The following is a 13,000-nucleotide window of genomic DNA, read 5'->3' on the forward strand; positions in this document are numbered from 1 at the left end:
CGACATCTTGAGTGTGAGAAAATATATACTTAAGGAAATGGGTAATGAATGTAAACTTTCTGCCACTTTCACTTTGTCCAGGAGTGATTCAACCAGCAAGCTGGTAGAACTAAGTTGGTCCTGTAGTAGTCATGAAGAGTCTCCTTAACCATCTCAGGTTACAAGCTGGCCCCTTTTCTTGCTTCACCAACAGGACCTGTTGCCACCACTGACCTACCAAGCCCAAACAAGTTGCCTTCATTCAGAAAGCTGAGAGAAACACTTTGGCTGTAGGTTCTTTTGTTTTCTAAGAATGTTTAGTGTTACCTGGTCATTCTCTTGATAAGAACCACCTTTTATTATATTGATATGGAGCTAGTCCTTGTTTCTACTCTCTGTCCCTATATCTGTCTTAGTCTTTGAATGGCAAAGAAAACATTTCTTCTAAGGTTAATCTCAGTCCCTGCATACCTGATATATGGTGACATACTCAACTGATATCCATAAATACTGGCCATAGGTACTCAGACGTTTTTGTATAAAATCAGTAGGCTCGGGGCGCCTGGGTGGCTCAGTCGGTTAAGCGTCCAACTTCGGCTCAGGTCATGATCTCACAGTCCGTGGGTTCGAGCCCCGCGTCGGGCTCTGTGCTGACAGCTCAGAGCCTGGAGCCTGTTTCAGATTCTGTGTCTCCTTCTCTCTGTGACCCTCCCCCGTTCATGCTCTGTCTCTCTCTGTCTCAAAAATAAATAAACGTTAAAATAAATAAATAAATAAATAAATAAATAAATAAATAAATAAAATAAAATCAGTAGGCTCAGTGAGTACCATGTGGATGGGTTGGAGCAGCAGAGTCATACAGTAAAGGCAGCTAAACTCAAGCCAGGATTCGATAGTTTATGAATGTCATCAGGAGCTTCTGGATTAACTGTTCAGTGAACAGGACTTTCTAAAGGACTTCAGCCTGTGATGGGGCCAAGAGCAGAAAGTAGTACCCTACCATCCATTTGGAAGACCAGGCAAGACCCTGGAACATGTAACAGATGACTCAAAAAGTGTGTTTATCTCCAAGGAAATCCACACTCCCACACTTCCATTAACAACAACAACAACAAAAAGTGTTTTAACTATTGGGGCGGTTGCCTCTACAGGCAAGGAAATCAAACAACCAACTATGCCTCTGCCCAGGGTGGAAAACATCCATTTTCAAGCAGAGACATTTGGAAATTCCCTTTAGCATGTTAGGCATAATTGCAAGGTGAATTATTAAATGTTGAGTACAATTAACAATAAAAAACCACCACCAGAGTTTGAATTGTTAAAACACACAGCTCATTTGGAATGTACACACTAAGTTTCTTGCCAAGTTGCTCTCAATTTTTCAGAAAAATTTGTCCTCTTTTAGGAAAGATCAAAGCCCAAGATCGACCCAATGCCACCACCTAGTGGGGAGATATATTCATAACACCTCTCTTCACTTAAAATGCATCAGACCCATGTGCCTTTCTTCCCAGACTGCTAAAGTAAAAGGTCTTGAGACACTGTCATAATGTAAAATAATAATGGAAAAGGAACATTGAAAAGTTCAGATGTAAATTAAAAGCTTTATTGAATAAAAATGTTTCAGACTAAGCAAGACTATAAGAAAGCAGAATATTTTACATCTCTAAAAAATATTAGAGCTAAATCTCTAAAAATGCAGGACAAAGAAAAGCCTATGGCTTAAAACATCTCTCTCCCCACATACAATTTGGAATATCGATTATGTACAACAAGTGTACTCAAGTTTATGTTCCAAAGCCTTAACTACTAGAAAACCACCCCCCCCCCCCACACACAAAGGCCTGTAATTGGTTTAATTGCACCCTGGGAATACTGTCTGCCATAAAAATCAATACATTTCAGAGCTGGTATGTATTTAAAAAACTAGTGTCCCAGAAAGGGGATATCAGAAGTGGAATATAGGGTCTGGGGGTCTGAGCTCAAGTGGCTTAAGGCAGTTTTTTTCTGTTATTCCTTCTTTAAACTCCTCACTTTGCTTTAACATGCAACATGGCAAACAGCAGTACAAAAGATCTTATAAAAATATTGCAGTTTTCAGTATATGATGAGCCCATAGATACCACCAAAGAAGAAAGCAATCATTTGGGGTGTAATCAGACTCATTGGCAAATACCAGAGCTTATTTGAGAGAGAGTGGATCTCTCCAAGCACCAAATGTGCTCAAAAAGTGCCCCAAAAGAACAGTTGTGTTATATCTCAGTAATCCAATTCAGGATGTGGCTTAGAGAATGGGATGCAAAGCAAGAAATTCCCCATGTATATCAGAGTGAGAAAATTAACCTAAAAATGTTTTAAAGATTACATATTTGATTTCTTAACAGATGAATGCTAAATAAATTGGTATTCATTTAAAAATATACAAACTGTGCCCTTTATACTAAAGTGCGTTCAGTCATAATGTTTAGGTCCCTAAACCCCTTCTGTGTGTTCCCTAATTCCATAGTTGAAGTGCGACAATGTGCTACTAATCGTCTATTTTTGTACTGCCTTTTGGGAATACAGTGGAGTCTGAACTATATCAGTTGGCATACCCGCCCCCCCGCCCCCATAAGACCTTAAAGCACTTATGTATATCATCATTGCTAAAATAGAGGACTGAAGTAATATTATCTATAGCGTTTAGAATTGGTTCACTTAAGCTGCAGTATGGGATTTTTTTGAAGCAAGAACTCCTCCAGAACTGCTTCCACATAAATGACAGTTCATGCTAAGACACCTGTTTACGGTGCATCACTTTGATAAAGGGCAGTGGCTTGCTAACACTAACACAGATTTAAGGCCCAGCACCGTTGCAGTCTGTCATTCCTCATCATCCTCATCCTCATCGTAGTACCGATTTCTTTTTATCTGTTCCTCCACAGACAGCTCTTTGACTACTTCTCCCTCCCAGAATCCCACATCCTGGGATTTCTGATGCTGGGTAGTGAATTCTTTAGGGGAGGTGCTTTCTGCAAAGCTGGACCAATTTGTAGACTTGGGTTCTAGTGGGGACTGCTCTTTGAGGTTTCTATCATTTTCATCTAAGCTTGCACCATTTTCTAGAAGATTCTCACTCCCCATCTCGAAACCATGATCTTCCTTACTTCTCCTCCCTGCCTCCCCTCCTTTAGATTCTTTGTTTTGCCTGGTTGTTTTTCCCACACTACCATTCTTTTCGGAGGCACTGGCATTTTCCACTTGTTTCCTTTCTGCTGCCATTCCTCCTATAAACTCCTCACTCTGTTCTGACATGCTCCAGCCTTTCCTTATAGGTGGGGATAGGATTTTGGGGCTCTTGACTGAAGTGGTTCGAAATGAAGCTGCCACAGTGAATGGACGGCTTCTTTCCTTCAGTGAAGAAGATCGTCTTAGCTTCTTCAGATCCAGATCCACATCCTCGGGAGCTTCAGGCTTGCTGATTTCATCCTCAGGAGGCCATTTGGGCTTGGATACTTTGATCCCTTCCTCTAAGGTACTTCCTGAACTACCAAGTTCAGTGGGGGGTGGCCAGGCTATCTTCAACTTCTTGGTTTCAGCTGGCTTGTCTTCTTTCTCTGGCTGAGAGGATGCCTTGGCTTCCATACTTGCTGTAAGCACACCCACCTTAGCAATGGGGGCATCTTCGACCCCTGGGCTCTGAGGGGTCTCCCCTGCAATTGGAAGCTGGGCTGGTCTCTCCAAAGTCCCTTCATTTTCATTTTTGCTTGCCCACAGATCCTTGTGTGGTCTGTGTCCAAAGCCTTCGTCATAGTTGCCTTTAGCTTTAAAGAGTTGATTGAAGTGAGGCTTACAGTAGATTCTCCCATGTAAAGATGCATATGTTCCTAGACTGTTGTTAAAAGAAAAAGAGCATAAAGTTGAGGTATCTATATACTCTTACTTATACTAGCAGGCTGAAATTTGGCAACTTCAGTATTTTCAGAAGTTGCTACGTGAGAAAAATACCTTTAAAAGCACATCAATCACCTAGGATTCTTTACCCCCTCCCTTTCAAGCACGTTTGTTTTATTACCCTTATAAAAAACATGCTCACTTCTAGGCCTAAAGCTTCACAAGACATTCATGTGGTACATCTTCCTATTTTCAAATGATTTCACTCCCCTCTGTCAAAACTGTTAAAAAAAAAAAATTTCTTCCAAGAAGTCTTCCCTAGGCTATCCCACCTATCTCTGACCACTCATATATTTCCTAAGCATTTATAACCTTTCACTACTTATAATGATATTTTCCTTTGTACAAAGCTGAATCATTTTCCTCCTCGTTTCCCATTTGTGTTATAATTTAAAAACACATATCTACAGGAGTAGGTATAATGCTTTGCAAATGGATTGCACTCACAAGACACTAGTGAATGAATGTGGTTAATAGGAGCACAGTAGCTGGGAAGTAAATCTACTCTAATGTCAGTGCTGGACAGGCCTTTAGGAGAGTTGGTGTCTCTTGCAGGGTAACACAGTTCGAAGGGGGTATGAAAACAACAGCATTTCCACAGAAGAGATACAAAAATTCAGAAGCTTAGAAAAATATGCTTTGGAGAAAAAAAGTAATACCGTGGGCAGAAAAAGAACCAAGGAGCGGAAGTTACAGAGGAATGTTTTGGCTCAACAGAAGGAAAAGTTGTTGGGCTGGAGCTACCCCCACACTGGAACAAGGCAGTGGGGTATCGACCCCTGTGGAAGTGCCACACAGACGCCAGCACATCTTTCAAGAGTATTTTCATTTATTTTTGAGAGACTGAGTGAGGGGCACAAAGAGAGGGAGAGAGAGAGAATCCCAAGCAGACTCTGTGATGTCAGCACAGAGCCCGATGCAGGGCTGGAACCCATGAACTGTGAGATCATGACCCAAGCCAAAATCAAGAGCTGGACACCCAGCTGACTGAGCCACCCTGGTGCCCCTCAAGAGTATTTTAGAAGGAATGCTTGCTCTGAAAGGAAAGCTGGAGGAAGTGACATCCTGGTTACTTTCTTCTCTAAAACTCTATGATTAAAATGAGTTAATATGGAATATGTCCCCAAATGGCCACATTTATATCCATACTTTGAGTTACTTGGAAGAAATGATACATAATTATTTTGTCACACATAAAAAGAAGCAATATACAGAATATGTGCTCTTCAGTGCCCATTATCATTGCTATTATTACCATTTATACAGTGTTTGGGACATTTTCAAGTAAGGGCTGAAACAACTATACTCTTTTTTTTTTTTTTTTTAATTTATTTATTTTGAGAGAGGCAGAGAGAGTGCAAGTGGGAGAGGGGCACAGAGAGAGGGAGAATCTCAACCAGGCTCTGCGGTGTCATTGCAGAGCCCGATGTAGGACTCGAACTCACGAAACTGTAGATCAAGACCTGAGCCGAAACCTAGAGTTATATGCTCAACTGACTGAGCCACCCAGGCACCCCTAAACTCTTAAGATTTCTTAGCTTTAAAGGGGCGCCTGGGTGGCTCAGTCAGTTGAGCATCCGACTCTTGGTTTCGACTCAAGTCATGATCTCACGGTTCGTGGGTTCAAGCCGCACATCAGGCTCTGTGCTGACAGTGTGAAGCCTGCCTGGGATTCTCTCTCCCTCTCTCTGCCCCTCCCAAGCTCTCTCTCTCTCTCTCTCTCTCTCTCAAATAAATAAATCAACTTAAAAAAAAAAAAAAGATTCTGTGAGACCAAAGGAAAATATTCTACTAAATTAAGTCACAGGGGGGTTTTACCTGCCACCCATTAAGATTTAAGCTCCATGTAAATTAAAATATCAATGTACTAAGATGTTCCAAACACCACTATCATTTGATATGAAATACTTGTCACTAAATGATACTTTTTATGTTTTTCAAGGGCTTTCAACAGCGCGCTCTTGGTATAACAGCTTTTAGCACCAGTGCTCTAAAAGCCAAACATGCCCTCCGGAGGTCCAACTGTACAGAGATAGCTGGTTTGGTTGGCTTACCTAAGTTTGTTGTTGCAATAGGAGCACCGGAAGCAACTGATGTGAAACACCTGCTGGTTGGCTAAGAGACGCTCCATCGGGTAGACTGTCTTCTGACATTCCACACAAGTCTCTCTTGCAGGTGCCTGAAACTTCTAGGAAAAGGAAAAGGACAGCTTTAACAAGCACCGGCCAAGAGGAGTTAGTGCTCTGCTGAGAGGCACCCTGCTTTTACTTTGTTAGCTAAAGGCTCCCTTACCTGTCAATTCTCACAGGAACACTAAGCCTGTTATGATTCTCTTAAAGAGTTCTCTTTAAGGCCAGGAAGCACTCCTGAATTCCTTTCCCCAACTGCCTGGCTGCCCCAAGTGTAGCTGCCACCAAGGACAGGTGGAGCTAGGGCTGGATTGCAGAGAGAGGCTTAGACAAGCCACCACATACACACAAAAGCACATAAAAAATGTTTCCACAGACAGGAAACTAGGAGAAAATGTCATCACACACAGAAGTTTATTTGATTCAAGTGCCTGGTAAAAGCAGGACAGACTTTTGTAAGATTCTGAAGGGGATAAATTTAAAGGAGAGGAAGAGCATTTAACTTTGGGGATGAGGAAAAGACAATTTTATAAAGTATCTTTTAGTCCCCTCTGCTTATACTCTTAATTTGGCATATTATTTTACCCACTAGGCATAATATTTTGAAGTCAAAGCTGACAGATAAATGTAATAATTTTAAAGAGACAAACTATTTTATTAGGACACCCAGAAGACAGCACAGCCCAACAAAGCTAGAATCTTCTCAGAAACCAATGGAGAAGGGCGCCTGGCTGGCTCAGTATGGAGAACTTGCCACTCTTGATCTCAGGGTTATGAGTTAGAGCTCCACGCTGGGCATGGAGCCTACTTAAAAACAAAAACAAAACAACTCAGTGGAGAATAAAACTATTGTAATGGGGAATGAAAGGTCATAATAGACTAGGAATTCATGAACTGCCTATAAAGTGTGGAATAAAAGTGAGGTGAGCACAGGTGTTCTAGCTGGTACTACCAATCCTAAATAACACCAAATAGTTGGTATTCCAGCATTGATGAAAGCCAGAATTACCAAACTGCAAGTTTTTACACAAGAAATGGTAACATGGCCACCAGGGGTGGGGGGTAAGAAGTCTCTAGGTATATGTAAATAACTCTTACCCCAAGAGAAACACCTTATCCAGCAAATGCAGAAGCAGCTTAGGTGGCCAGGAAGCTCTCAGTAGACACCTGGGGAAGGCTTTGCTGCTAAGACCCGGGTGGTGGTAAATAACAAAAATTAGTCCCGAGGTCCAGGACCTGAATAGTTAAGATAAGCCTAAAAATAAACCAGGTCATGGGCAAGACAGAATTTTCATTACAAAAACCCGAAAATAGTCCCATAAAAAAAAATCAGACTGCTGGTTCACTTGCTATATGATTCACCAGGAAGTAAAGCAAAAAATAGGAATAGTTTTCCAAGTAGATTTGAATAGGAAACAAAAGTAGAAAATGGACCAAAAAATGGCCATAAAGGGAAAGCTCTATAAAAGGGAGTTTATTAGAGTTTAGTGGTAAACTCCCAAACAGCACCAAGGGATTTAAGAATGAAGGAAGAGAACTGAGTGGAAATGGCTTATCAACAGCCCTCTTCCATTCCTAAGGTTAGAGTCCTAAAAAGAAAAACTGTAATAATTAAAGACAGGTTCAACCTAGTTTACCAAGTGTAGGGGAGGTATTTAAATATGATCAAATGTTATTGTAATTGAATGCTGTTGGAAGTAATTAGGGCATTGTTTGGAGCTCAAATTTCTTTTTTTTTTTTTAATGTTTATTTATGTTTAGAGAGAGAGACAGGGAGACAGAGCATTATGGGGGAGGGGCACAGAGAGAGGGAGGCACAGAATCTGAAGCAGACTCCAGGCTCTGAGCTGTCAGCACAGAGCCCGATGCAGGGCTCGAACTCATGAACCTGCGAGATCATGAGCTGAGCCAAAGTCGGATGCTTAACCAACTGAGCCACGCCCCAGAGTTCAGAATTCTTATATGACCACTTCTAACAAGACAGGACTAAGTGGAGATGTCATTGCATAGTTTTAATTGGGTTTTCTTCGAAAAGAACTAGGTCCTTGTCTAGCAAGCAGGAAATACGTTAAAATGCAAAATAAAATTTGGGTATCATAGTACAGTTGATGGCATTGGAGAGATCCTGTACAGATCACTGTTCACATAATGTAAAAGTAATCGGCCCAATGTATTTATTTATCAGATTAAAAATCTTTTTCAGCTGCAGGGGGACTTCTGTATTTTTAACACTTGACTTAGAACAGTATTCATACTGGTCAGTAAAGACAGAGCAGAGGACGGGAATTTCACACGGTACAAGGGGAGACGGGCATTATTTATTCTGCTAATGGGGAACGAAGACCTACAGAGCACTCCTCCATTACAAACATACAGAGAACACACTGTAGGAGGGTGCGGCCCAGTGAACAGAAAGGAAAACCTGAGAGAAAGCTGAAAGCTGAGCTCACGTTAGGAGGAAAGTGGAAGGCAGGAGCAGAAATTAGGTACCGGAGCAGGAAGCAGAAGCTGGAAGAGACAAACAGGAACCTTCAATGAATACACAGCATTTGGAGTGCCCTGGAGCGCTTTACCGCAGCTGAGCTGAAACTCAGGTGCAGGCTCCGATCCAAGAATAAGACCATGTTTGCTTTCTTTTTCAAGTATTTCTACTAATTGTGGCTAAATCAGCCTCACTCATATCTACCTGAGGCTGGAACATGTCCCAGCTCAGGAGAAAGAGCTCTTCTGAGCCTTCACCCACACGAGGAGTGTCTCATTAACAATTCTTTAGTGTCTTACCACCTCCCACACCTGACCCACAATGGCTCTCTCCTGAATGGGGCCTTCGCCCACACAACTGAAAGGCCATCCTCCTTCTCCTCAACATCAAATTAATAGACTGCTAGCCCAAACATCTGACTAACCACAAACTCCTAACTAGCCAGACCTATCAGAGTCCCATTATTCCCATCCAGCTTTTTACACAGACCCTTTGCAATAGTATTTAATGTTTATGTGGCAGCTGCCCGAGGGCCTCAGAGTTTCATAAAGTCAAGAGGATCCCAACTTGGTAACATGCCAAATCAGAGTGGCTGTGTCTGTGCCTTCCCTTTACTTCCTCTGTCCTGGGCTCTCAGCCACTTTTCTGTAATTGCCCCCATGTCTATTCAGACAACAGGAAGCACAGTCAGTGCCCAAAAATCTCCACCATTATGGTAGGCCTGGCATACATCCTGCCCATGCCTCCATGGCATGCTTGGACCTGGCGCAGCCACATTTTAAAATGCTGCCAGCATCAGAACGTTAGACAGTTTTTAATCTTTTATATATTTTTCAGTTAGTAAGATATTTTTCATCTCTCCTCCCTCACTCTTTTTCACATGTAGAAACTGCAGCACCAGAACGTCAGGTGCCTTATCAAGGCTCACATGGTCAGTAGCAGACTTAAAATTAAAACTTGGAACTCCCGACTCACAAACCAAGAGAGCACTTTCTAAATTATCCTGGAATGTTAATTTTCCATAACTAAAGGAAACTCCTTGGGGATGAGAGCAGATGCTAACCCAAATGAAAATAATCTCACTTGAGCATTTGGAACAAACTACTTTGTTCAAACTACTTCCTCCCTTTGTTTCGAATTAAAATATGTAGATAACATCTTCGGGATATTCAGGAATGAATGAGGTAATACATACATAATTGATGTTCATAAACACTGTCACGTCTTTCCCATATGACAGGTCTTACAGGCCTGCTGTTGGTCAGCACCTACTTAAAGCCACTTTTCCAATAAATTGCTACATTTGCATTCTTTCACCCTCTTGCCTTACGTCTATGTTTCAGCCCAATGAAAGCTCTAGTTGGGAGATGATATCTATGTAATGCACATAATATATATAGAGAGAGGGGGTAGCTGGCAACAAGCAGTAAAGCTAACTAACCTTTGGACGTGGTGAAGTCAGAAGAAAAGTCTGTATTGATGTCAGGCTGCCATTCCTCAGAACACCACAAAATGCCTTTCATTCCCTCCTTTCCAATCTGTGCAAAACATCTAGGTAATTAAACTGAAATTCTTCGCATACAGTAAATGGTTGGGCCAGCTCTGTGCAGCCTTGGCCCTTTCCCTGGCTTTCTGTGAAACTCTTTTTGACAGCATTCTGGAGATACTCACATCTTAGATTGCTTTACATATAGAGGACAGGTTAGTGTTCTGATAAAGCAGTAATAACATAGATAGTAAATAAATAAATAAATAAATAAATAAATAAATAAATAAATGATTCTAGATGACCTTCTAGCATAATTCTGATAGCTTTGCAAAATAGCATAAAACCTCCTACCCTGTCCAGAGAGGAAGGGACAGCTGACAGGGCACAGAGGGGGTGCAAAGTGTGTGTCCTCTCATGCAGTCTGCCATCTTTTCTCTCCACATCCATCAGCAGTGAGGAAGCCTTGTCTGTCCTAATGAGGGCAAGGGGGTGTTCCCACGGCTGGTCACATCTCCTTGCCTTTTCCTATCCTCCTTTCTGGAAACATTTAAGGGACAACTTCTTTCAGGGGAAGGACATAAACCCCAAGAGACCTCTGGGTCTCTTGAGTAGAAAAGTCCTGATCCTTCCCCCAGGGTCCACTGAGCTCTGCTCCCAGAACACCTCTTTCGAGAATGAACCTGCAACTTGAATTTCATCGGCACCAAGTCCCACCGACTGAGCTATCTGGCCAGTGTCCAAAATATACAAATAAAACTCATACTTGTAAAGACTAGTATCAACTTTTTTTTTTTACTTTATCAAGCTAAAGTTTGAAATGAATCTCTACCTTAGATACCCTATTTTCAATAATAGACAAGCACTAAGGAACAGTTTTTCCAGGATGTGTGGGACCTAAAAATCTATTCTGAGTGAGCAAATTTATTCTTAGCTGTATGTAATTTCCCCAAGTGCAGAAACAACTTCTGTTGCATAGTCTACTACCACGACACCAATTACATCAGTAGGTCTTACCTATAGACACTAAAGTGTGTGCGTGTGTGTGTGTGTGTGTGTGTGTGTGTGTGTGTGTGTGTCTGTACTTGCCTTCAGAATGTAATGGATAAATCTGAGGAAGAGAAAATAAACTATCCTTCAATAATAGTGGAGATGTGATTGAGTCCCATCTGTATCCCACACCATAATCCTTTGAGCTCTGGACCACAGGCAAACACAGGGAACCAGGTCAATTTACTCCAGTCTTTACACAATACTCAAAACCTGAGGTGTATGTCTGGTGAAAGCATGCCTGTCTGCATTCTACTGCTGAGTAACCAGAGGAAGCAGTCATGGGTCTGGGGCAGGTGCACAGGGGGCTTCATCTCCACCTCCTCTTGTCCCTGGTTATGCTGGGAGGGACCCAAGTGAGGTGCACTCTGTCACTCATCACTCAGCAGCTCAGATCCTGGAGCCTGCATCAAGAAGGGACCTCAAAAGTCCAACCCAGTACCAGGAGGTCTGACCTAGCAGTTGAGGGAGGGAAACAAGACTGGGTTGAGAATTCAAATACACTCAAGAACAGATTTTAGTTCTTAGATAAGCCACGGAATTTTCCTAGTCCCTAAGTCCATTGCTAAGTCAGATTTGTTGGCTGTTCTTGATCCAGAACCCCAACCCAAGGACTCAAATCCGGGCAGGGTTGCTGTCGGAAAATAAATTAACCCCATGGCATTTGCTACTTTGTTGGACTCCAGATACCGGACAAAGGAAGTACTGATAACAGCGTGAGCTGGTCTTTAAGGTCAGAAGAGGGAGTCGTATTGAATACATGTGCAGCTCTATCACCGTCACTCCATTTTTCCTCCCTTTACTTGCGTTCTCTTATTACTTTCTTCACCTTTTGCTCCTTTTCAACAAACTTCACTCTCCTCATAAATCTCAGCTTCCCCTAAAATTTTCATTTACATTCTTCACCCCCCCCCTTCCCTTTTTCAACTCACCCTTTAAATCCCGGATTCTCTGCTTCCTTCTTTTTGTTGCAAACCTTCACCTATGTCCTCTTTTCATCCTTTTTTGTGCACTAGAACTTTCATCAAGGAACCAGTCATGCCCACAGTTGAGAGATACCCACAGGGCTGATGCCAGTTACATACCATCTTAACACTAATTCGACCTACTGAGTTTCTTTCAAATGTTAAAACTTTCTAAACAAAACCAGGCTACTGAAGAGAGCGCCAGAGGAGAAAGACACTAAAGAAGTGTGGGTATGTTTGGTTATTAATCCAAATGGCTACATTAGCACCACATCAGCAAAGCATTCCATTAAAACAAGTCAGGTAATAAAGCCTAAGGTAGGTGTTGGGTATTTTTTTTTCTTAAACTTTATTTTTATGAGAGTATATATTTGTTCACAGAAAGGGAGAAGACTGTTTTTAAAAACTGGTGAATAAAAGGCAGCCACAGTTTAAGTAGTCTAGTAAAGTTTTCTTAGGATAAAAAAGTCTGTACATTCCTTAACACCTAATATTATACACCCTAGTATAAGTGTTACTCGAATGCCCATTTTTATAGCAAATGGGCTGGCCAACCCCCACTGCGATGAACACATTCTTTAAATAAGTTAACCACTAATCATGTTATGGTCAAGTTCTTCAGACCAGGGAGCCACTAACTTTAAGTTGACATGCACGTTCCCACCCAACGAGCTGATTTAGTTTAACAGATTTCTTGAGTTTCCCAGTTTGTGGTCTTTTACCCCTTCACAGATTTATGAACTTTGGGCATTTTTTTCCCTCAAAAAACATAATTTTCTTTAACTTTGGGTTTCCTTAAAACTTTCATGAATTTTCCATATTTCAAACTGAGAGCTATTAGTGAACCTCTCCCCTCCTGGCTCAAACATTTGAGCAGAAAAAACAAGATTTCCAGGGAAAGTGATTGGCATAAGTAAGCCCTTATTTGGTGTTTTTATCCCCAGGAAAGCAAAAATAAGTTATAATGAACATAAAT

The 13,000-nt window shown here is 41.6% G+C and overlaps 1 protein-coding gene across 7 annotated transcripts in view; it reads right to left on the bottom strand.

Moving 5' to 3' along the window:
* Positions 1-1,563: 1,563 nt before the first annotated feature.
* Positions 1,564-13,000, bottom strand: part of LIMA1 (LIM domain and actin binding 1) — an 83,975-nt gene continuing 72,538 nt past the window's right edge. For all 7 annotated transcript variants that reach the window (XM_049627305.1, XM_049627304.1, XM_049627300.1 and 4 more), the window contains 2 exons: positions 5,967-6,100; positions 1,564-3,850 (listed from right to left, as the gene is read on the bottom strand). In XM_049627305.1, the coding sequence (XP_049483262.1) occupies positions 2,842-3,850; positions 5,967-6,100 (1,143 nt within the window). In that variant the 3' untranslated portion in view covers positions 1,564-2,841. The remainder of the gene's footprint in view (positions 3,851-5,966; positions 6,101-13,000) is intronic.

The sequence above is a fragment of the Panthera uncia genome, chromosome B4 (genome assembly GCF_023721935.1).
Source record: "Panthera uncia isolate 11264 chromosome B4, Puncia_PCG_1.0, whole genome shotgun sequence".
In the NCBI taxonomy this organism is placed as follows: domain Eukaryota; kingdom Metazoa; phylum Chordata; class Mammalia; order Carnivora; family Felidae; genus Panthera; species Panthera uncia.